This window comes from Orycteropus afer, unplaced genomic scaffold (assembly GCF_000298275.1).
Source record: "Orycteropus afer afer isolate SDZICR_OR568_19922 unplaced genomic scaffold, OryAfe1.0 scaffold00366, whole genome shotgun sequence".
NCBI lineage: Eukaryota > Metazoa > Chordata > Mammalia > Tubulidentata > Orycteropodidae > Orycteropus > Orycteropus afer.
In genome coordinates, this window is record NW_006921953.1 from 1,728,233 (window position 1) to 1,751,775 (window position 23,543).

At 52.5% G+C, this 23,543-nt stretch overlaps 1 protein-coding gene across 1 annotated transcript; it reads left to right on the top strand.

Moving 5' to 3' along the window:
• The first annotated feature begins 1,513 nt into the window (after positions 1 to 1,513).
• Positions 1,514 to 15,878, top strand: RGS14 (regulator of G protein signaling 14). The gene is made up of 15 exons (XM_042782550.1): positions 1,514 to 1,558; positions 8,674 to 8,695; positions 8,859 to 9,031; positions 9,371 to 9,463; positions 9,558 to 9,701; positions 10,765 to 10,908; positions 11,057 to 11,168; positions 11,540 to 11,646; positions 12,153 to 12,362; positions 14,503 to 14,579; positions 14,814 to 14,940; positions 15,023 to 15,104; positions 15,215 to 15,261; positions 15,347 to 15,461; positions 15,679 to 15,878. The coding sequence occupies exons 1-15, from the start codon at positions 1,514 to 1,516 to the stop codon at positions 15,876 to 15,878; spliced, it is 1,698 nt and encodes a 565-aa protein (XP_042638484.1).
• The last annotated feature ends 7,665 nt before the right edge of the window (positions 15,879 to 23,543 follow it).

Sequence of the window (23,543 nt, forward strand, 5' to 3'; positions counted from 1 at the left end):
GTAATACTCAGTTTTCCACAAACTGTGAAGTCCCCTATAAAGCCCAGGTCTGGATCCATGGCACAGTAGACATGTAGTCTCCACTCAGAGCACACATCCTACATCCTACCCACCCTCCCAGCAGGCACACTGACAGAATCACAAACACCTTATTACCACCACCACTGGCAGTATTCCAGACCCGATACTCCACCACCACCCCATACCTATACCAAGTCCTGAAGCGGAATTTCTGGAAAAAAGTGACTCAGGGCTGAGAGAAGAGCATGTCAACTAGGGTAGTGCTAGCTGCTGTAAAAAACAGACGCTGATGCTCAATTTGAGCCCAATAATGGCTCAAATACAATGCTCCAAAGCTGATGTTTCTAACTGATGAAACATCAATTCCAGAGCTCCTATCCAGACCATTGTTGTTGTTGTTTGCCGTCGAGTCGGCCCCGACTCATAGCGACCCCTCCTTGGGTTTCCGAGGCAGTATCACTACGGAAGTAGGATTGCCCAACCTTCTTTCCGAGGAGTGGCTGGTGGGTTTGAACCGCCAGCCTTCTGGTTAGCAGTCAAGTGCCTTAGCCACTATGCTACCAGAGCTCCCATAGTGGTAGGTAATTGAAGGCTCTAAGTAAACCCATAGGAGATCTGGTAACGTAGTGCCTAAGGCATTTGACTTCTAACCAGAAGGCTGGTGGTTCAAACCCAGCAGCCATTCCTTGGAAGAAAGATTGGGCAATCTACTTCCATAGTGATACTGCCTCAGAAACCCAACGAGGGGTCGCTATGAGTTGGATCCAACTCAATGGCAGTGAGTTTGGTTTGCTTTTTTAAGTAAACCTGTACTTAGAGTAATATATGAGCTCTTATGGTAGGTATATGCATGTCTGTGTGCACAGTTGGACATGTGCATGGGAGGACAGCCTGTGGGTGTCCTTGAGTATGCACAGGCTTAGCACACAGTAGGTATGAGGTAAGTGTGTGCTGACTGAAGTACATGGATGCCTAGCAGGTCCCAGTGCACAGGCACAAGTATCCACAAGGACCCTTGCCAGGGTGTATGAAGATGCCTGGGTGTGTGAGTGTGCATTTCTGTGTGTCCAACCATGACCTTGTAGCTCCCTGAGTTGAGCCAGACTAGGCTGGCTCCTTGCTGAGCACGCCAAGTCCTTGCTGTGTGTCGATGCCTGTGTGGGGTGCTGCCAAGGGTGCGTTGGCGGCATGTGTGAGTGCGTGAACGTGTATGTGTGTGTGTGTGTGTGCGTGTGTGTGTGTGTGTGTGTGTGTAGGAAGAGGCATTCGCTCTCTTAGACCTTGCTTCTTTCTGTGGTTTGGTTTCTATAGAGACACTTCCTGTGGCAGAGAAAAGAGGTAGTGAGCTGGTGTTTCAGGATGTGAGGGCCCGCAGGAGCGGAGCCGGGCTCTCTCCGCCGCCCGCCCGCCCGCCCTGCAAGCTCTGGCCAGCTCTGCCCACTGTCCCCATGGTGGGCGTCCCTTGCGGCAGGGACCTGTGATCAGCAGCAGCATGCCAGGGAAGCCCAAGCACCTGGGCGTCCCCAACGGGCGCATGGTGAGTGTGGGCTCTGGGCCAGGGCCAAAGGGATGGGTGGGCACACCCAGGGCAGAACCCCAGAGGCACACCCGGCAGTGCTCAACAAGAGCCTGCTGCTGCCAGCAAACAAGAGAAGTTAGAAATAGAAAACAGCAGGCAGTGGGACTGATGCCCTTTCCCCAGGACCCTCCCAGATGGTTTGGCTGAGGACTTGGAGGACCCTGGGGATGAGGCCAGGGCAGAGTAGGCACAGCTTCTGGTCTAGCCCCCACTGCTCCCTTACCTGCTATTTTTGGCACTATCTCAGCTCTCTGTGTCCTCGGGCAGCAGAGAGATGATAGGCTCCTTGCCCTCTGCCCACCCGGGAGTGGCTCAAGCCCTCACACCTCACTTAGCCTCAACCTTCCTCCCTCCAGGTCTCTAGTGCCCAAGGCCAGGACAGATAGGGAAGGGTCAGCCCTTGTTGGGTCACTGCCTTGTAGCCAGACCTGCTCCATATGCGCTACCTCTGCAGTCCTTAGGTAGCCTGGTCAGCAGGATGAGGCTGGGTTGGCGGGGGAGTGACATGGTTAGTGCAGCTTCTACCTGTTCAGTCCTTCCAGGAAGAAGGTGGAGCTGGGCACTGGGACAGTCCTGGCTGCACTGCCCTCCTTCTGCTCCCTCTTCCTGGCTGCTTGGCCCTGTGGTCAGGGCCACCTTTGGAGAGTCCAGCTTCTTCCTTCATTCAGCAGACAGGGTGGGCAGCACTGGGCTTCCTACCTTCCCTAAGCCCCCAGTCCACTGGGCAGAGCTCCGACTCCTCCTGACAACCCCAAGAAAGCCAGCTAGTGGCCTGGCCCCCTACCTGGTCCCACTGAATCCAGGAAGACCTGGGTTCTAGTCTAGACTCTACTGTTCCTTACTGGGGGTGGGATAGGGAAAGCTATTATCTGAGCCTCAGTTTCCTCATCTGAAAAATGGGGAGATTGAAACAGATCATAAAGACTTCTTGAGATGATTAAGTGAGATGATGAGCACAACCCACTATGGGAGATCCATTGATGTCAGTCCAATGCCCCCTACATTCTCAGCACTTCTTCATAACCTCCTGCCTCACGAACAAGCTAAACCACCCCTCACCCCCACCCCTGCCTCCTAATTTCCAAGACCTGTCTCCATCTCACCTTCTTCCAGCATCTCTTAATCCTCAGCCCCAGGCTGGCTAGGTGGGAGGGAGTCAAACCCTTCAAAGCTGGCCCAGCCCTCTTTTCACTGTCTCTCCCACCAACCTGACTCTGAAAACTCCCAGAGAACCCATCTTCCTTGGACTCCCACCCTCAGAGCCATGACTTTTAGCTCGACCCTCCCTGCATGTCCACTCCATGCATCCGCAATGGAACAGACTCAGGCCCACCCATCTCTTGAGGAAGGGGCGGCTAGATTGGTGTTCAGAATTGCAGGGCAGCTGGGGTGCCCAGAGACAGACCCATCCCCTACCCCTCCTGCATCAACCCAGGGTCATTCAGAGTTGGGAGGACACCCCAACCTCTGACCCCTGCCTGTCAAGCCCACAGACACCCTGGCTTCTCCCAGTAAGCTTTACACACAGGTTTATCTTTGCCCTTTCCTGGGCCCATTCTGAACTCTCTGTGTCATCTTTTGCAATATTGAGGGTCACAGAAAGGCTGCTTGCTGGTCACCAGGCAGCCCTCTGGGGCACTGCCTGGCTGGGATGGGGTAGGTGGCTAGGTGTCTCAGCCTGACCTTGATGGCAGGGATGTGAACAGAGAGGTACCTGGGGGCCAAGTATCTCACTCCTTCCAGAAGTGACCTCCAGGGGAGGCTCAGTGGAATAAATGACATGCCCAAAGTCACCATCAAGCGGGGGTCCTGTATTTGAACCTAGCTGAGCTGACTCCTATTCAGTGCTCTTCCACCTCCTGCATTGCCTGGCTAGGGTCCTCCCCCTCCACCTGCCACCTTCCTCCACTGCCATCATCCCTGCTAAGGCATCTCCATTTGTCAGCCCATCTTTCTGACACTCAGCTTGTCAGGCAGTTGCAATGAAACCTGTCACTTAGAGATGGCTCCTAGCTCCCTTCCCAGAGATGTCTCCATACAGCTCCAACTGCCACTTCATTTGTTTGTTCATTCATGCATTCATTCAACAGACCCTCCTCGGCACCTACTCTGTGCCAGCCTGTCCAAGACACTCAAGTCTCAGGCACTTGGGACCTGGACCCTGCTTTCCAGCAGCCCTGAGTCTAGCAAGACTCAAAAGACACAGGTGCAAAAAAATAGATAAAATTTAGGTTTGAGTATGAGCCACAGGTTAGGTATAGACAAAGCTTATGGGCGCCTAAGGAGGGAGAACCAACTTCTCTGCAAAAGATGGTCCTTAAAGGACATGCCACACAGCAGAAGAAATGGCATGACCTGGCTGTGGCAGACACAGGATGTGGAAGCAGGGAGAGGGGCTGGAGTTAAGCCTGGAGAGGTGGCAGTTATCATGCCTGTCACTCTCAGGGAGCCTGTTTGCCTTCCTTACCTGAATGAGGACAATTGTAAGGAGACCAGTGGACCCCTCTGGGCCAGGTACTCATGTGCAAGGTGGCCTTCCTAAAGGCCCAGGCTGGGTGTCAGCTCCACAGGGTTAGTACAGGCTGATGGGGCCAGGCAACCCCAGGGGAGGTCTTGGAGCCTGTTTCCCCAAGTGAAGATAAAATGTGATAATGATCCAGAGTGGCCAGCACAGAAGATGTTCAGTAACTTGGCCCTCCCTTTGATATCTGACCCTATCCCCAAGGGCAGAGTTCAATGGGAGCCCCTGAGCCCTTCACCTCCATTGACCTTGCCCACATGTGCCTCAAGGGCTGAGGCCCTGTGGCCTCCAGACTCTCCCTGTTAAGTCTCCTGTCCACAAGGGAAGGCATCCTGGGTAAGGTAAGAGCTCAGACTTCAGTCAGGCAAACTTGGGCTCTAGTCACTGTTCTGCCACTTCCCAGCTGCATGACTTCTTTGGGCTTCGATTTGGTCATCTGTAAAATGGGGGTAATGTCTGCCACACAGTATAAGAATGTAATGATGGAATGACAACATAGGTGTTTGCTGCCAGAGGGTGCCTGTCACAGCTGGAGCCCAGGAAATTTGGGGCCCCATACTCACTTTAGTATTCTCAGATACCAGCAGCTTCCACACAGCCCATTCCTGCCCCCCCCCCCGAAAAAAAGTATGGAAAATTGATGCCTGACCATGGGTTGGGGTGTCACCGCCTACCACACCCTCCCTCACCTTCCTTCCCCTTTTCTCCCATTCACCACTTCTCCTCAAGCAGCCTGGGCTGGGTGAGGCCTTCCCTGCTCAGCAATACTTCCCCAGACCTGGCAGCCTCTCTAGCAGATCAAAGCCTGGCCCACAGTCTTCTGTATCCCACTCTGCTCACGGTGTTGCCCTGACTGTTGCATGCTGGGTGCTTTCATATATGGGCCACATTCAGCTTCACCACCATACAAAGAGGTTGGAAATGCTAAGCTCCATGCTACCAGGGGGAAAACTGACACTCAGAGGAGGGAAGTTACTTGCCTCCAAGTGGCAGAGCTAGAACTGGACTCCATCCCCATTTCCTCTCACCTCTAGATGTCTGTCCCTGCTCTGTTTCAGCCCCAGCTGTATAACCAGCAACTAGTGGGGCAAGAGGAATTCTGAGAGCTCTGCAGGTAGCAGAAGGTGGGGCCGCTCAGTCTGCTGGGTGTTCAGAGGTTGGGCCTCCCTGGTGAAGGGGGTGCCAGGGCCTCCTGGAAGGTAGAGGAAGGGCTCAGAGCCCTGAAGCCTGCTTGGGAGCCCCAGAGCAAGAAGGGTGTCTCCTGGAAAAGCGCTTCTGATGAGTCCCCTCCTGCAAATCAGGCTTGCCCTGTAGGAGTTACCAGACTGGCAGGGCAAAGAGGGTGGCCACCAGCATGGTGGGAAGGGAGGTCCCCAGAAGACTGGTGTTGGGGATGACTAACTTCAACAGGCAGAGACTGGAGGGCAGTCTGGTGGGGGGAGCAGGAATAGATATCCAGGCAGAGCAAAGAGCAAAGCAGGAAGCTGGAATGTGTAGGGGTATGGGGGGAATAGAAAAGTTTGCTGAAGTGTAGGGTGTAGGTGAGGGGGAGGAAGACTGGTGAGGTTGAAGGGGTGCATGAGTCAGGCCCAGGTGGGGCTTCAGGTTGCAAAACTGGCAACTCCCAGGCCTTCCAGGGCAGGAGTGGGGCCTCACCTGAAGACACAGACAGTCTATTAAACATAATGTAAAAATCAAAACCTTTGTGGGCCAAAGAAAGTAGGTGTGTGGGCTGTCTTCAATGCCCAGGTGCCTTTCTCAGAGACCCCTGCCCTATGCCAGGAGCCATGGAGGGCTCTGAGCAAGGCAGAGAAGATGTGGGTGGAGGGCAGGACCAGGCAGTCATGGAAGGGGGCAGCAGGAAGATTCTGGGGGTTGGGGGCAGGGGGCAGGGTACCACATCCCTGGAGTTGGGAGCATAGTGGCAGAGCATCCAGGGGAGTGGCACAGGGAGGTAATCCACAGGGATGAATGGTGGTGCCCTGCTGCTGAAAAGGGAGTGAGCAGGCTGGAAAGGAACCTTGGGATGGATTAGGAAAGGCTTCAACTCCGTCCCTCCTGCACAACCTTGGAGGAGTCTCCTGTAGCTGTGGCCCACATTCAGGGAGATGCCGCTAGTGAAGCGGTTCTGATGGGGGAGAGGCAGAGAGAATGAGGGCCACCTGCCTGGACAAGGAATGGTGCACTGGGGAACTGGTTCTGTGCCAAGCCACCTACTGCACAAACTTTTCTCCTCCTTGGTGACTTTTCCCCATGCTCTAGGTGGGAGACACGGCTCAGAGGAGAGTCCAAGGCTATAAAAGAAATTTAAAAATCCAATTGAAAAATATAATTTTTAAATTAAAAGAATTTTTAAAATACAAGGTTGAGATTTTAATCCAGATCCTGAAGATCCCAAAACTTGTGCTCTGTCTTCTGTGGCAGGGGTTGCCAACCCAGATGTCTGAGTCAGGCACCAATACTAACACAATAACAACAATAATAATAACATTCCTTGAGCATTTACTACATAACAATAATGTTATAAGATGTTTATATGCATTTAACTCATTTAATCCCCACAGCAACCCTTTGAAGTCAATACCATTGTTTGCCCAACTTTATAGAGGAGGAAATTGAAGCACAGAGAGGTTAAGTACCTTGTCTGAGATCACACAGCTCAAATTTGAGCTCAGGCAGTCTGAGACAGTCCTTGTCTACCACTGTCTGTACAAATAACAAATGTGTCAAATAGGCCCCAGAGGCCAATGGGAAGAGGGGATGCTGCTTAGTGCCAACCAACTTCTGGAAAGAAGTTCAGGGTTGCTGGAACATCACATTTTTAAAGAGGAGACGGAAAGCAGGAGTTTTATGTAAGATCTCCTGATATTTAAATGTGAGAAACCCTTTTAAACTTTAAAAAAAAAAAAATCTTAGGGCCAAAATATTTATACCAGTTGCTGTCAAGCTGATGAGACTCATGGCAAACACACGTGTGTCAAAATAGAACTGTGTAGAACTGTGTTCCATAGGGTTTTCAGTGGTTGCTTTTTTGGAAGTAGATTGCCAGGCCTTCCTTCCGAGGTGCCCTTGGGTGGACTCAAACTTGCAACCTTTTGGTTAGCAGCCAAATGCATTAACTATTTCACCACCCAGTGGCTCTAATATCCTACATGTCTGCAGGTTAGAACCTGCCCACAGATGGTTGCTCTGTAAGTGGGGTGCTCCCAGGGTGCTGTGGGAGAAGGGAGCAGAGATTTCAGCAAGGAGAGCTGGGAGTGGCTTCCTAAGGAAGGAGAGATTTGCAGGCCTATTTCCAATGAGGCTGAAAAAAAGGGACAGGTGGTAGAAAGCACCCTGAGATAAGCCCAAGTGAAAAATGTGGGAAGTAAGAGGGAGGGAGGAATTGGGGATGACTCAAGCCCTGGTGTTGAGATCTCAGGTGATGGGAAGAAAGGATGTAGGGAAGTAGGTTTGGCACTCTGCCTTTGTGGGTGCAGAAGTCAGTTCCGTTGGAGGAATAGCTGAGTTTGAAGGGCTTATGGGACCTTCTGTAGTCCCATAAAAAAGTTAGCTATGTATGTCTAGAGTTGGGGATATGTGGGTGGGAGAAAGGGCTCAAGACAGAGCCAGGGAGGGGTAGAAGCTCTCTGGGAGGATGATGGGGAAGCTGAAATGCTGCTAGAAAGGTAGGAAGAGACCCAGAGAGACCACTGCAAGAGTCATTTTGAGAGGAGGGTTTTTCTGTTTCACTAAGGGGGGATTCCCAAAGATGTCTGAATTGTGCTTTGGGAGGTGGAGGGGAAAGGAAGATGGAGTCGGCCTGTACAATGCTGCTCACAGTGTGGTCCATGGACTAACAGCATCAGCATCACCCTGGAGCTTGTTAGAAATGAGCCTCAGGCCCCATCCTCGATGTACTGAACCTGAATCTCTGCAGGTGGGGTCCTCCAAGTCATTCTAGTTCAGGCTCAACTGCTTTATACTAGTATAGCATCCTATGCTCCACCCAAGGTGGGGTGTGACCTGTGGGACACCCTGAGACCTAAGAGGAAACAGTTGCAATAAGATCAATGCCTATAGAGACACCTCTGCTTCCTCAAAGACAACAGCAACAGTGATATAGCACTTACCATGTATGGGCCACTGTCCTATAGTAAATTCATTTGGTCCTTACAACGAACCCAGGAAGTGAGTTACTATGTTTACCATCATCTCTTATTTATATATGGAGTTAAGGAACTCACCCAAAGTCATATAACAAGTAAGTGGCAGAGACAGGATTAAAAGTCTATGCTCCTACCCATCATGCTATACAGCTGGGTCCACACAGAAGGCCCTGGGAAAGGAGTGAGGCAAGGATGACTGTCAGGTACCTGGCCTCCGTCCCAGCAATGTTTGGCATGTGATATGAACAGGAGCCAGAGGCCATCTGAGTTAAACCTTAACCAAGTAGAGGTGTGGCTGGGATGCCCAGGGTGGCCCTCCATGCAGCAGAGAATACAGGTCCAGCTTGTGGGTGCTGAAACCTCACTGGTCTATGCTCTGACTTTCTACTTTGGGTCTCTTTTAGGTTCTGGCTGTCTCAGATGGAGGTAAGTGACAGGGCATAGGGGAAGCCTGGGTGGGGGTAGAGGTAGGGATCTGTTCAGGGACACACCTGCTGTGTGCTTTCTGTCCCGGGGACTGTGTCTGGAGAGTGGATGGGATGGGCAGGGGTGGCCCAAGGTTCACTCCCACTTATCCATCCCCTTGCAGAGCTGAGCAGTGTGGCTGGGCCCCAGGACCAAGGCCGTGGCAGCTCCCTCAGCATCCACAGCCTCCCCAGTGGCCCCAGCAGCCCCTTCCCCACCGAGGAACAGCCTGTGGCCAGCTGGGCTTTGTCCTTCGAGAGGCTGCTGCAGGATCCTCTGGGTCTAGCTTACTTCACTGTAAGTCCTGGGTTGGGGTGGGAAGGAGGGGACAGGGAGAGGGCATGGATGAAGCTGCTTCAGGCTGGTTAAGGGGAGTCCTCTGTCCTGCCCTCAGCTAGCCTTTCTTTGGCGTTCTTCCTTTTCTCCCAGTGGAGAACATTTCTTCTTCCTTCCCTCTATTCTTGTTTCTGCTTCTCACTTACTATCTCTGCTCCTCGGATTCTGTTGCCATTTGTCTGGTCCTGTCTGTCTGGCTCGGTCTTTTAGCCCTGTCTCTGTCCCAATCTCTGACCACATTCCCTGACTGGGTCTCTGTGTCTACACATGCTTCCCCTTTACGACCCCACCCCCCACCAGGAGTTTCTGAAGAAAGAGTTCAGCGCCGAGAACGTAACTTTCTGGAAAGCTTGCGAGCGCTTCCAACAGATCCCGGCCAGCGACACCCAACAGGTGGGGAGGAAGGGAAACTGGAACCTTAGGATGGGGACCAGGCTTTAGGTCGTGCCCCTGCCCCTGACCTTCTCCTCCTGCCCCTCGTCCCCAGTTAGCTCAGGAGGCCCGCAACATCTACCAGGAGTTCCTGTCCAGCCAAGCGCTGAATCCCGTGAATATCGACCGGCAGGCCTGGCTCGGCGAAGAAGTGCTGGCTCAGCCTCGGCCAGACATGTTCCGGGCGCCGCAACTACAGGTGGGTAAGCCCAGGGGGCGGAGCCTGGGACAGAAGAGCGTGGCCTTGTAACCAAGCGCAACGCGACCACTGTCTTGGAGTTGGACCGACTCATAGCGAACCCTACTTGGGTTTCCGAGGCGGTATCACTAGAGAAGTAGATTGCCCAACCTTCCTTCCGAGGAGTGGCTGGTGGGTTTGAACCGCCAGCCTTCCAGTTAGCAGTCAAATGACTTAGGCATTACGGCACCAGAGCTCCCGTGGCCTTGGAAGGGGAGTGGAATACTAGTTAGCAGAGGCGGGGTCAGATCCAGGGGCGGAGCATGAGCGCAAGGGGAAAGATTTGGATGCTAGAAAAGCAGGCTCGGAAACTCAAGGAGGGGTTGGTGGGTCTCTCTGAGTCGGATCCCATTCGACCGCAGTGAGTTTGGTTTTGGTTTTTGGTAAAGGAGTTCAGGTGGCGCAGTGCCTAAGGCATTTGACTGCTAACCAGAAGGGTGGCGGTTCAAACCCACCGGCCACTCTGTGAAAGAAAGGCTGCCCCAATCTATTTCCGTCAAGATTTACAGCCTCGGAAACCCATTAGGGGTCGCTATGAGTCGGAATCTGCTCGATAGTTGTGAGTTTGGCTTAGAAAGGAGCACTCCGCTGTTAACTGAAAGATCTAGGGTTGGAACCCACCAGCCTCTCAGCCTTAGAAACGCCGTGGGGCAGTTCTCTGTCCTCTGTAGGGTCTCCATGAGTCGGAACCTACTCCTCGGCTGCGAGTTTGGCTTTGGTTTATAGATCCTAATGCAGGGCAGGGCCTGGGTCCCAGGGCCTTACCAAGAGTTGCGGCGGACAAGGAGCTGGCGGGGCGGGGGGTAGGGGGGTGGGGGGGGCGTCTAGCTGAGACGCCTGGGAAGCCAAGGGCAGAGGCGGGTCCTGGACTGTGGAGATGGACTAAAGGAAATGCGGTGTTTGGGGAGGTGGCTAGGGGCTCCCTCCCTAGGTCGGGGGGGGGGCGGAGTCCACACCGAGAACAGGGCCTAGGCCGCGGGCGGTGCGCAGAGCACGGACTCACGGTTCTGACTCCTGCTTTTAGATCTTCAACTTGATGAAGTTCGACAGCTACGCGCGCTTCGTCAAATCCCCGCTATACCGCGAGTGCCTCCTGGCCGAGGCTGAGGGGCGCCCTCTACAGGCACCTGGCTCCTCACGCCTCGGCAGCCCTGATGCCACGAGGAAGGTACTGAAGGAGGGGCCGTGGGAGGCAGGGGGCCTTGCAGATCATCTGCACGAAGAGACGCCCTTAGTGCAGATCTGCGGGGGTGTACCCATGTTCTGCATGCGGGATAGGAGCCATTCCCATTCCAGCGCCTTCCTTGTACCCTCAGAAGCCAAAGCTGAAGCCCGGGAAGTCGCTGCCGCTAGGTGTGGAGGAGTTGGGGCAGCAGCCACCTGCTGAGGGCCCCGGGGGACGCCCTCTCCGCAAATCCTTCCGCAAGGGTGAGAGCAGGAGTGGGCGACAAAGAGTAGAGCTGGCTGGAGGAGGAGTAATGGGTGTTGGGCAAGCCTTGGGAAGGCCCAACCCTCCTAAGTGCCCCACTGACTGAAAAAAAAAAAAAAAAAAACCGAAGTGCTGGTGTCTGTGACCACCATGTTTCCCAGGGTGGTTTGGTTTCCAGGCTAGACCCCAGAACTTTGGGAAGCTCCCAAGGTAGTGACGTTTCCAGGGACCCAAACCATTTGGACCCCTACTAGAACGTGTCAAACAAGATCCCGGAGAGATGGCTCACTCTTGGCCCAGAGCAGGAGAAGCCTAGACTGAGGGGTGGAGGGAGGAGGGATTGGTCTGTTCATTGTTCCCCTTCCCCCAGAGCTGGCAGGTGGGGCTACACACTTGCGCAGAGAGTCTCAGGGGTCCCTAAACTCCTCCGCCAGTCTGGACCTCGGTTTCCTAGCCTTCGTCAGCAGCAAATCTGAGGTGAGCCGACTGCTGGGGGAGACAAGGTAACGAGCTAGGGCCTTTGCTCAGGCCCCATTTCATGGGCCATCGTTCCCAGACCTGGTCCCCACTTGCATCTCCTGGCTTGCCCTGTGAGCCCAATTCCTCAGCCATCTTCCTGTCCTCACCACATTGGGTCCTATGCATATTATGGACACACATCTTCTGTCTGCTGGTGTTGGTTATTTGTAAGTCCCCATTGGTGTACTTATCTACCCCAGTTATGGGGTACATGCTGTACCCCATACAGCATGTATGTGTGCTCAGAGGGTGGACCTGTCCCTGGGTGCCCATATGCCCAGGTGTACTGGGTGTACTTACATTCTTGGGTGTTCCTGTAGCACGCTGTATCTTTTCCTGCCTGCAGGTGGGCCAGGGTGCCCTTGGGTGTCCATGTATGCCCCAGTGAACATACCTGTCTCTGTGTAACTGTCTGCAACTCCTTGCATGTGTACACATAACGCCCCCTTCCCACTCCTGCTCAGAACCAGAGCCATCGGAAGAGCCTTGGGAGTGCAGAGGGTGAGAGTGAAAGCCGACCAGGGAAGTATTGCTGCGTGTACTTGCCTGATGGCACTGCCTCCTTGGCCCTGGCCCGACCTGGCCTCACCATCCGTGACATGCTGGCAGGCATCTGTGAGAAACGAGGCCTCTCTCTACCTGACATCAAGGTCTACCTAGTGGGCAAAGATCAGGTGCGAACCTGGCCTGGCCCCCAGCTCTGTCCACCTTCCTGATCCTGACCCTAACCCCATTCCTGTCTCTACCCAGCCATGATCCCAACTCCAACTCCATTCCTAACATCCTGGAGCAACCCTAACTCCCATCCCATTCCTTAGCATCACCCCCTTCCTAACTTTAGCCTCCCATCTCCATGCCTAACTCCAACAACCCTGGCACCAACTCTTCACTTAAACTCAGACATCCACCCTCACCCCCAGGAAAATCCTGACCCCAACCTCATACTCATCCTAGATCCAACTTCTTTTATCTTCCTCTTCACTGGGATAGTTTCAGGGAGGTAAAGGACCCCCATCACTCCCAGAATTCTCCTGCCATCTCCACAGACCCATCTCTGAGATGGCCGTTTGATGGACATCCTCACCTCCTCCTCCACCAGGGATACCCAACCTCATCTAACCCATGAAAAGCTTTCACTAAGTGCAAACTAGCATTAAGTATTAAAGACGAGTCTAGGGGGAAAAAATCACTTTAAACAAAACCATCCAGTGAAGGGTATTCAAAGGAAGAAGCTACATTCCAGGGGCTCCTGTCGGGATTTCATTCACCCAGGAAACAAGTCCTAAGGCCCTACTAGGTATGTGGGCAGAGGTACCAGAACCTGGACTTTGTCCTCCAAGCCCACAGGCTGGAGGTGAATCAGAAAAGATGTCATTAGGTCCAAGAAGTCAAGCCTCCAGAGAAAATTTCTTGGGGCAAGGCAGATATTTCTGGCTGGTCTGGGAAGGCTTCTTGGAAGAGGCAGGAGTTGGTGAGGATGGGGAAGAGTTTGCCTGGCAGTCATGTGGGGGCAGGGCATTCCAGGCAGAGGGCACAGGAGAAGAGAAGGCCTGGAGGTGGGTAAATGCAGGACATGTTAGAGGCCTGGAGCATGAAGGTGTGAGGGCAGCAATGAGGAGGAGCTCTGCCCACTTTAGGCCGCCAGGGCAGCCACCAGCAGCCCAGATGGGCCTTCATGTCCAGTTAAATATAACTTCACACCCACACTCCACCTGTCCCTGAAGCACATCACAGGCCTAGTACCTGGGAGAGGCTGGCCTAGCCTCCTCCCACCCTGTGGACTGGTGCAGGCACAAGGGGCCTTTGAGAGTGGAAATCACAAGTTATTGTTTATGCACCTACTATCTGCCAGGCACTGTGCCACATGATTTGCGTCCCTCTGTGATTTAAACGGTGTGTACTTGGCTACTAACTAAAAGGTTGTTGTTATGTGCCGTTGAGTGGGACCCAACTCATAGCGACCCCTCCTTGGGTTTCTGAGGCAGTATCACTACAGAAGTAGATTGCCCAACCTTCCTTCCAAGGAGTGGCTGGTGGGTTTGAACCACCAGCCTTCTGGTTAGTAGTCAAGTGCCTTAGGCACTAAGCTACCAGAGCTCCCAACCAAAAAGGTTGGTGGTTTGAATTCACCCAGTTATGCTGTGGAAGAAAGTCCTGGTAATCTACTTCCATAAGGTAACAGATATTTCTCACCCTACAGAGTGCAGTTCTGCTCTGAAGCACCTCTGATTGCCATGAGTTGGAAATGACTCAGTGACAATGAGGGTTTTGTTTTGTTTTGTTTTTTGCCTCACAGCAGTCTTGAAAATGGGCTTTGGTACCCCATTTTACAGTGAGGAAACAAGATGTGTCCTTAGTAAGGGGTGTGGGAGGATGGAGAGGAGTGGACAGGTGTCAAAAAAAGGGGCAAGGCCTGGGTGGACTGGTTGGAGTTCAGATGCCTGAGGGACAGTCAAGGGGGCAGTTGTCCTGGAGGTATAGTCAGTCCTAGCCCAGAAGGGGCAGTCCCCATTATCCAGGACAGAAGCTGCCCCTTACTGAAGCAGCCCCAGGACCCTTTCATGTACCCCTCCCTGCCCCATGTTTCCCATAACTATTCCTCTCCCAAGCTCTGTCCAGCTTTTTTGCCACCCTTCTTCCAAGGCCTCAGGCTTCTATGCCAGCCCGGCCTTGCCCCATCTGCACCCCTACCGCTCTCCATCCGACCTTTAGGGATCCCCAATAGCGGCCACGTCAGAAAGTAACAATGGCTCCCTCAGACCCTGGGGATGGGTCAGGGTAGGGAGGGACTGTGACCCTGCTTGGCGTCCGCAGAAGGCCTTGGTCCTGGATCAGGACTGCACCGTGCTGGCAGACCAGGAAGTGCGGCTGGAGAACAGGATCACTTTCGAGTGAGTGCCCGCCCTGAAGCGTGACGGCTCAGTCCCGCGAGTCTCCAGACTGGGTTACTAGTCTCTCCATCAGGCCCTACCCGCTGTGATAACCGCGCCTCTGGGCTATAGTCACTCCCCAAGTAGTCCCACCCACCCCCAGTTCAGGTTTCGCCTTCTCTAGTCGCCTCGGGTCGGTTGGGGGAGAGGCGGGGCCGGCTTTCGGCCCTTCCGCAGCCCGGGGATCCCGCGCAGGCTGGAGTTCACTGCTCAGGAGCGTGTCGTGCGAATCTCCGCCAAGCCCACTAAGCGGCTGCAGGAGGCGCTGCAGCCCATCCTGGCGAAGTATGGCTTGAGCCCGCAGCAGGTGTCGCTGCACCGGGTAAGTGGCGCTGTTGCGGGCTGGAATGGGGCGGTAGGGAGCCCGGCTGCCTACCCTGCGGTCTGCTGACTTGTCCCCGCAGCCAGGCGAGAAGCAACCGCTGGATCTGGAGAAGCTAGTTAGTTCCGTGGCCGCCCAAAGACTGGTTTTGGACACACTCCCAGGTAGGGGACATTGGCCCCCCAGAGGCTCTTGGTCCCTAGGAATGGTGCAGACCCAGGAGCAAGCAGCACCAGGCAGGAAGTGAACCTAAAGGTGGTGTTCTCTGCCACAGGTACTAAGATCCCCGAAACCAGGGACCTATCCCCCAACCGCAGCCAGGTGAGTCCGGGGTAGGATGTCCTGCCCTCTTCCTTCCATCAACTGCTACTCCTCTCTTGGCTGTGGCTCTAACACTTTCTTGCAGGGGGACCCGCCCAGGACCCAGGATAAGACTGCCCACTCCTGTCCACTACCCCCCAACTCGCTGGCCGAGCTGCCTGGTGGTGCCACTAGGAAGCGGCAGACTTGTGACATTGAAGGTATATTGGGGATAGTGGGGGCTGGAGACCAGAGGGGCCAGGACATTGGTGTTAAGGGCCCTTGAGGATGCCATTAGACAGACTTGAACTGAGGCAAGGGACAGAAACCAGGGGCTGGACTGGCAGCTGGGGCCATTGGTACTGGGGTCTGGGAGGCTGTGAGCACAGTGAGGTTAGTAAGACTCTGGTGGCCCCTGACTCTGTGACTGCCCCCCAGGCCTGGTAGAGCTGCTGAACCGGGTGCAGAGCAGTGGGGCCCATGACCAGAGGGGCCTTCTGCGCAAAGAGGACCTGGTGATTCCAGAATTTCTGCAGCTGCCCACCCAAGGGTCCGGCAACCAAGAAGCCCCACCACAGACTGAATCAGCCCAACCCCAGAGCGGCCACTTGGACTCCACTGCTGACTCAGCCCTCTGACAACTGCCCAACAGTCCAGGCTGGCTGCATGGTGCCTGCGGGCCAAGCATGCCATGGGTCCGCTCTGCATGCCCTGTCTGTGCCGTAGTGTCCCTGGCCCCTTCTTCCATGGGCAGGCCCCATGGAAGAGTGGGGAAGGGGTGGAGAGGGAGCTCAGGGGAGCCACACCCCACAGCTACTACCACCTGACCCCTCACAGACTCACTCACTCTTCCCTTGTAGCCAGGCCCCTGGGGGTAGGTGGGCCCAACCCAGAGGGGTGGCGTTGGCAGTGCCAACCTCCCTACCCTTTGCCAGGGCTCAGTGGGGGGTGAGGTGGAGGAGGGCCCGACCCCTCCTCTGGGAGCAGGTATGTGTCAGGCCTGGGGGTGCAGGTGAAGAGGTCTCTCCCTCCACCAACACAGATTGGGACTATACATATGGATTTTGCAATTGGCTTTGGGGCAGCTGGGTATGTCCTGGTTGTATGATACTGTTATTATAATTATAATTATTATTATTATTATTATGCAATGAGGTGTGTTCCTTGTGTGTCAGTCTTCTGTGTACCTTCCCCACCCACCCCAAACCACACTGCTTTTGTCACCAGGTCAGTGCCAGGAAGCTCTTGGGGACTTTAGGATGTGCCTTCTGACTTCCTGTTGTCACAAGCTCTGTTCCTGACTGCACAGAGTATGGTGTGTGTGTGTGTGTGTGTAAGAGACAGAGAGTGTGTGTGCGTGTGAGAGAAAGAGAGACAGACAGCAAAGGGGAAAGAGAGCGAGGGAGGAGAGAACCCTCTGGGGAGCTGCCTCTGCCAGGCAGGGTGCTGTTCGGCAGCTCCGTGCATCTGTGTACATCATTCTGACCACTGTCCTCTGCTTCTGTGTGGACCTGTAGTTGGGAACTGAGCGTTTCAGGCTTCACCGGGGGCCCTTTTGCATGCATTGGAAGCCCTGTGTGGGAGACTCTGACTGTTGGCAGGGCCAGGGGGAAGATTCTGATCCTTGCCTGTTTTGGATGGGAGGTCTTCCCTGCCCCAGGCAGCAAAGCAAGCTCAGACCCCCACAGGGAAGAGAAGCAGGGAAGACCTCCCAGAAGGAGGGCCCCAGCCTGTGGGGAGGGAAGCCAGACTCGTGTAGCCCCAGTCCAGAGAGGTAGGAACTGTAGCAGAGACAGCAAAGAGGCGTGGGCACCTGAGAAGACACGTAAGGGTGAGGGGATCTCCTGATGCCTCAAGCAGGTCGAGCTCTCTTCCCACTCTAGGTCTTTGCACCTGCTGGTCCCTCTGCCAGGAATGCCCATACCCCCCAACCCCATATAGTATACTATAGTTGGTTCCCTCTCATGCCTGAAATCCAGGGGAGGGAACAGTAGGTTTTGCTAGCCCACCTTCCCTTTCTCTAGAATAGAACCCAAGCCTGCCTTAGGGAGCTTCAGCCCTCCACTGGCCTGGGCCCATTTTCTTTGGCTAGGTTTCCCTGGCTGCTAGAATGGGCTTATGAGCCAGCCTGGCCGATCCGAGTACTCCCTCTCTCTGGCCACAATTTGGTTCAGGGATGAATGGTCCTCTGACCCAAGTTGTCCCAAGCAGAATCCCAAACCTGGTAATTTTCTGCCATCTCCTGGGGATGGTGAGTTTGTAGGAAGCCCTGCACTGACAGAACCTCAATATGAATGAGGCTAACATGGGAAAGGAAAACCAAGAGATGGAAGGAGATTTCGGACAAAATTGTTTGAACACCTACATTCAGCCATTCAACAATCCCTAGATTTTTTCATTAAGCAAGCCAATACGTTCTTTGTGTGGCTATGTGTATGCACTTGTTACTTTGAGTCAGAGTTCAAAGATCTGTGACCACAAAAACCACCAGTTGCTACAGACTCCGACTCATGGTGACCTATGGTGACTCACGGTGTCAAAGGAGAACTGTGCTCCCTAGGCTTCTCAATGGCTGGGTTTTTTTGGACATAGATTGCCAGGCTTTTCTTCTGAAGCACCTCTCAGTGGAACTGAACCTCCAACATTTCAGTTAGCAGCCAAATGAATTGACTGAACTACCCAGGGACTTCTGAAACCATAAAAACCCTGCTTACTTGAAGATCTCATTTGCAGCATCTCAGAGGAGATTTCCGGGTCACCCTGTAGAAAGCACACCCCACCCTGGTTCTCTATCATTCTGTCCTGTTTTCTTCCTGCACACCATTGATCACCCTCTGTTTATCTTGTTGACTTATTTTACACTCATTTGCTGACAGTAGAATGTGAGTGCCCTGGGAGGAGAAACCTTGTCCATCTTATTCACTGTCGTATCCCTTGGCCTAGAAAACCAAAAAAAAAAAAAAAAACCCACTGCCATCCAGTCGATTCTGACTCATAGTGACACTCACTGGGTTTCTGAGGTGGTAAATCTTTATGGAAGTAGATTGCCCAGTCTTGCTTCTGCAGAATGGCTGGTGGGTTTGAACTGCCAACTTTCTGGTTAGCAGTCAGATGCCTTAGGCACTGTGCTACCAGAGTTCCTTGCCCAAGAGCCTAGAGGGCTGACAAAATAGCCTCAGACAATCTCAATAAAGGATGCAGAGTCAGCAAGACGGTGTGGGTCCTGGTCAGGGGACTGTTTAGCACTAGAGTTGTGACCAAGGGTAGGACTAGGGAAAGAGGCCTATGTTCTGGCCCCCACCAGCTGCAGAAACTCCATCACACTTCCTGGGACCTGGGGCTTCTCCCCTGTGGGAAGAGACACCCTTCCATGCACCCCAGGATATAGAGGTGAGAGATGGGATGTCTCCCCAAAGTTGGTAGGTCTTGCAGGTCAGACCCATCCTTCGCCCAACCCTGCACCTCTGCAGATCCAGCAGTGATACTTGTTACTCCCAGGAGTCCTCTGCCCCATGGGGGAAGGCATCATGGGCCTGCAGGGGATGCAGCTCATTTTTACTCAAATCCCCAAGTTAGACATGCTCCGTCCTTTATCTCATTGTCCTCACCACAAAACAGCTTGGTAGGGATAAAACCAAGGCTTCAGGAAGAGACATGATCAGCCCAGGATCCTGCCAGGAATTGTCACAGGAGCTGCCTAGCCTTAGGGCTGTGACTCCAGGTCACACAGGGAGGACATGGATGGTGCAGAAACCCCTGATGGGGAACCAGGGCCCTCTCGTGAGAGGTATATTGCTATGGCTGCTCTGGGGGGCAGTTTGGGAGTTTCTGTTAAAATTAAAAACACACAGTATGTGACCCCAGCAGTGGCCCTAGAGAGTTATTTCCTCCCAGGAGCAAGGAAGCCCATCCCTACAGCATTGTCTATAACCCAAAAACTGATGAACAGCCACATGTGGACAGGGCGGGGGGGGGGAAGCAGTGTCGGAGAGAACAAAAGAACAAGACACAATGTGACATCTCTATGCTCAGCAATACCACACTGTGGATAAAGAATTGGGGACGACAGTATGACTGATTAGAAGAGTTCTCCAAGATGTTATGGTTCAGTAAAAATAAAGCAGAACAATGCATATGGCACGATACCTTTATATAAAACACACAGATGAGCCCTTAAAACTGTGCAGAAAGGAGAAAGAATGTTCTAGAAGGATGCACACCAAATTGACAATAGTGATTATTTCTAAGAGATGGAGAAGGGGACTTGGATTGGGGGTAGTTGTGAAAGAAGACTTCAGCCTTTAATATTTTAAAAGGATGCAATTAAAAATCACAATAGTAATGACCTTCCCAGTCTCTACAGATCTTGCCCCTCCCCCAACACACCTCCTGAAGTAGCCCTGGGCCAAGGGAAACATGGTTTCCTCCTTCCAGTTTCTGCACTCCCAGTGTCACTCAAGACCCTGGGCCCATACCATCCCAGCCTGCCCAGGCTCCATGCCAGGAAAGAGGTTCAGACACGGGGCAGGGTCAAGGGGGCTGGGTGGTTAGGAAATGGTAGTAGACCTGCTTTCTCTCACCTGACCAGGTTGGGGAAGCCCTGGGCATGGGGTGTGTGTGTCAGGGGCAGGGGTGGGGGGGCTTCCCCTGTGCACCCAGTGCTCAGCATGAGGGAGAGAATGTCTGTGATCACTGTGCACCCTCCCCGACACTCGTCTTTCACAGAGGACACTGAGGCTAATACTGTGGCTGTGACTTCCTCAAGAATGCCATGAAACACAAGCCTGACTAGTCCAAAGCCTTCAAGAGAGAATCTTGCCACATGTCTCCTGTTTCCCAACCCAGCCCCTTGATGCCCCTGGAGCTGGGAAAGGGGATGGTACAGGATGGTCATAGGACAAGCTGCAAGGCACATAGCGACCTCTGCTCATGGCCAGGGTGGGACACCAGCCACTGGTGGCAGACCTGGAACCCTGGCTGAAAGTGCTGACAAAGCTGTGGGCCAGTTGTGCCTGGGGGCTGGGGGAAGCAGCCATCCCTATCCACAAGGGTGAGCACAAGGTGCACCCTGCAGGGGGCCTGGCCTCGTAGTCAGGTGACTCTGGCTTCCAAGGGGTGTAGAGGCTGGAATTCAGCTTCCACAGAGAAACAAATGGACAGGGAGAGGGACACACATAGTTGATTATATTTCATCAACTGACTCAGATGCAGCCCAGGCTGGGTGTGAGTCCCAGGGATGCCATTCATGTCTGAGGTAGTCCTGGTGGGGTCCAGGAAGAGTTGGGATCATGAATGTGTGCATGTATCCTGTAAATCCTGCAGGGTTTGGGTGGTGGGTGCTTTGGGACCTTCTTAGCATCTGTCTCCAGAGAACTGGCTTGAGGGTAGAACAGCAGCAGAAAGGCTGGGAGAACCACCCTAAAAGCAGCGTCTCACCTCCAGGCCAGCTGAGGATGCAGATGGGTCAGCAGAGGTAATCCCATTAGCCAGGGAGGCCACCTTGTTCTCCCCCTATTGCTGTGAAGCTGAAGGAACTCAGAGCTCAGATCTAGAAGCCGGAGCCTGGAATATTGAATTAGAGCTCAGAGGCCAGAACCCAGAATTCAGACCTGAAATCTGAAGCCTAGAAGTGTAGCCCAGAACCCAGAACCTGGAGCCAAGAGCCTGAAGTCCAGAGCTTGAAATCTGGAATCTGGAATTGGAGCCTGGAGCCTAGAGCCTGCACACTGGAATTTAGATCCAGAACCTACAGCCCAGATCCAAACCCTTCAGCTTGACATTTGAAGCCTGAAACTGGAGCTGGGAGACTAGAACTCAGAGCCTGGAGCCCAGAACCTGGAGTATCAGGCTAAGCACTTTGAATCCAAAGAGTCTAGAGCTTCCAGCTGAGGCCAGATCTAGCATGTGGATCCTAGAACCTAGAGATCTACATCCAGGCCCAGAAATACAGAGCCCAGGGCCGGAAGTCTAAAGCCAGATCTCAGAATCTCAGGTCTGGAATCATGTGGTAGCATGTTGTCAGCAGCCTCCCTCTCCACTTGGTCCTTGATGCCTGCATGCAGGGCCTGGGGCTGGAACCATGCGGAGAAGGGAAGATGGGATTTCTGAGAAAAGCTCAAAGCAGCCTCAGCTCTTTTGGCCACAGACTTTGGCCTCCTCAGTAAATGAGTGACTAGTGCCTGGGACACAGGGTTTAATAATTATGCAGGACACTTATCCCCCAAACAGGGATAGGGCATCCTCAGGTTACCTGACCCTGCCTTGGGCCCATGGGATCTATTTAGGGCTTCCCATCCAGAAAATGGAGCTTGGTTTGGACAATGTCTCAGGGCCCTTTCCACTCTGTGCTGGATTAAAGTCCAGGACAAAGTCAGAAGGGTCCAAGGAAGGATAGCCCTGTTCTCCAAAGGGTGGCAGCACATGGCCCCCTACCATGTTCACCCAGCCCATTGGTGACCACAGACAGAGGGATGGATCCCTGGTGTGTGTGGCACCTACTTGTGACTGTGTGTGTGTGTGTGTGTGCTATCGGGCAGGGTTAAAATGTTCACTGCAGGGGTATCACTAAAGCTAGTGTCACCCAGTATGGTTACTTGTGGTGTCACACCCTCCCTCATGGAGGCCAGTAGCAATGAAAACAATAGTCAAAACCATGTGATTTGAAGCATCTTGTATTTGGGTAATAATAACACCTCGGACTGGATAGTGTTGCCACCCAAACCCACAGCCATGATTGAAAGGGTCAAAAAGTAAATTAGTGTAGACTTTTAGCCTTGTAGGTATATTGAGGCATGTAAACTGGGCTTACAAAAAAAAATGTTTTCTTATTATAACTAAGTACAGTATAAGTATTATAACTAAGTATGTTTATAAAATATAATAAATTTGACTTCCGGTAAGATGGAGGAATAGGCAGACAAGCAACACAGACCCTTTCCAACAAAGAACAGGAAGACCAGTAGACAGGGATACAGAAGATAATCCTGGAGCCCTGAGCTTTGAACTATACAGAAGTGGATTAGGCATCAACTAGTGGAAAAACCCGAACGAAAACAGTGAGAACAGATGGTCGAAGCAGCGGACTATCAGCTACTCTGATGGGACCAACAGCCTGAATATTTCCAAGTGGGGTTGGGACCTAAGAATTGACCTAAAGATTGGCCCTGGTCACCAAGGGCTGCAGGGATGACTGCGCTGGTGGCCTATGCCTAGGAAGGGAAACACCAAGGAATGAGACAACCTGAGCTGTTGAGTTTCCACTGTCTGGAGGGTGAAGCCATTTTGATTGTTTACAACCGGTAGCCATTTTGGATATTTAAAGTGACCGAGGGTGCAGCCATTTTGAATCTTTACAAGTGGCAACCATTTTGGATTTTAAAGTGACAGCATTCTCATTGGGATTCCAAGGACCTAAGAATAGGCTCTGTTTCCCAAGGTCAGCAGGGACATATGAGAGGCTGAAACAGGAAAGGAGACAGGTGGTGAGTGCACTAGTGCTGTCAACTAGTGAATAGAGGAGCACAGTGCTCTGGTTGTGTAGATAACATACAAAGAAAACAAAAATTGTGTGCAAGTCACTCCAACATACAATCATTAGTTAAATATAAACACAAAAAAATGTCACAATGCCTCAGAGACAATCATCACAGTCCACACAAAGAAGCAAGATAAAGCAGGAGAAACAAGGGACCAGGATACAGACCCAAAACACATGCCTGAGGAAGATTCAGCATTGGAACTCCCTGATAAGGAATTCAAAAGAATTATATTTAGGTATCTTCAATGAATTGAGAGCCAGATCAAGGAAAACACAGAGAAAACCCTAGAACAATTTTGAAAGACAATACAAGAACAAAATGACAAAATAAATGAAAAATTAGAAATGATACAAAATCTACACACAGAAATCCAGAAGATCAATACTAAATTTTCAGAAATAGATAAGATATTGAATGGGAAAAGGAGCAGAATTGAATCAATGGAAGACAGAATTAGGGAGATTGAAGGCAAATACCTGACCACTTCTTTGGAAAGGGATAAATCAGAAAAAAAAGATTAAACAAAATGAAGAAACCCTAAGGTTCATGTGGGATACCATCAAAAGGAATAACCTACATGTAATCGGAATTCCAGAACAAGAAGAGACAAATAAAACCACAGAGAAAACTGTCAAAGATTTGATGGAAGAGAATTTTCCTGGTATGATGAAAGATGAGAATATATCCATTCAGGACATCCAATGAACCCCAAACAGGATAGACCCCCCAAAAGAAAATAACCCAGACATATCATCATACTTACCA

Excerpts from the sequence above, each read along its gene's own strand:
- RGS14 (XM_042782550.1), top strand. The coding sequence starts at position 1,514 with ATGCCAGGGAAGCCCAAGCACCTGGGCGTCCCCAACGGGCGCATG. Across the intron at positions 9,032-9,370 it reads TGGGTCTAGCTTACTTCACT|GAGTTTCTGAAGAAAGAGTT; the intron begins GTAAGTCCTGGG and ends ACCCCCCACCAG. Across the intron at positions 9,464-9,557 it reads CGGCCAGCGACACCCAACAG|TTAGCTCAGGAGGCCCGCAA; the intron begins GTGGGGAGGAAG and ends CCTCGTCCCCAG.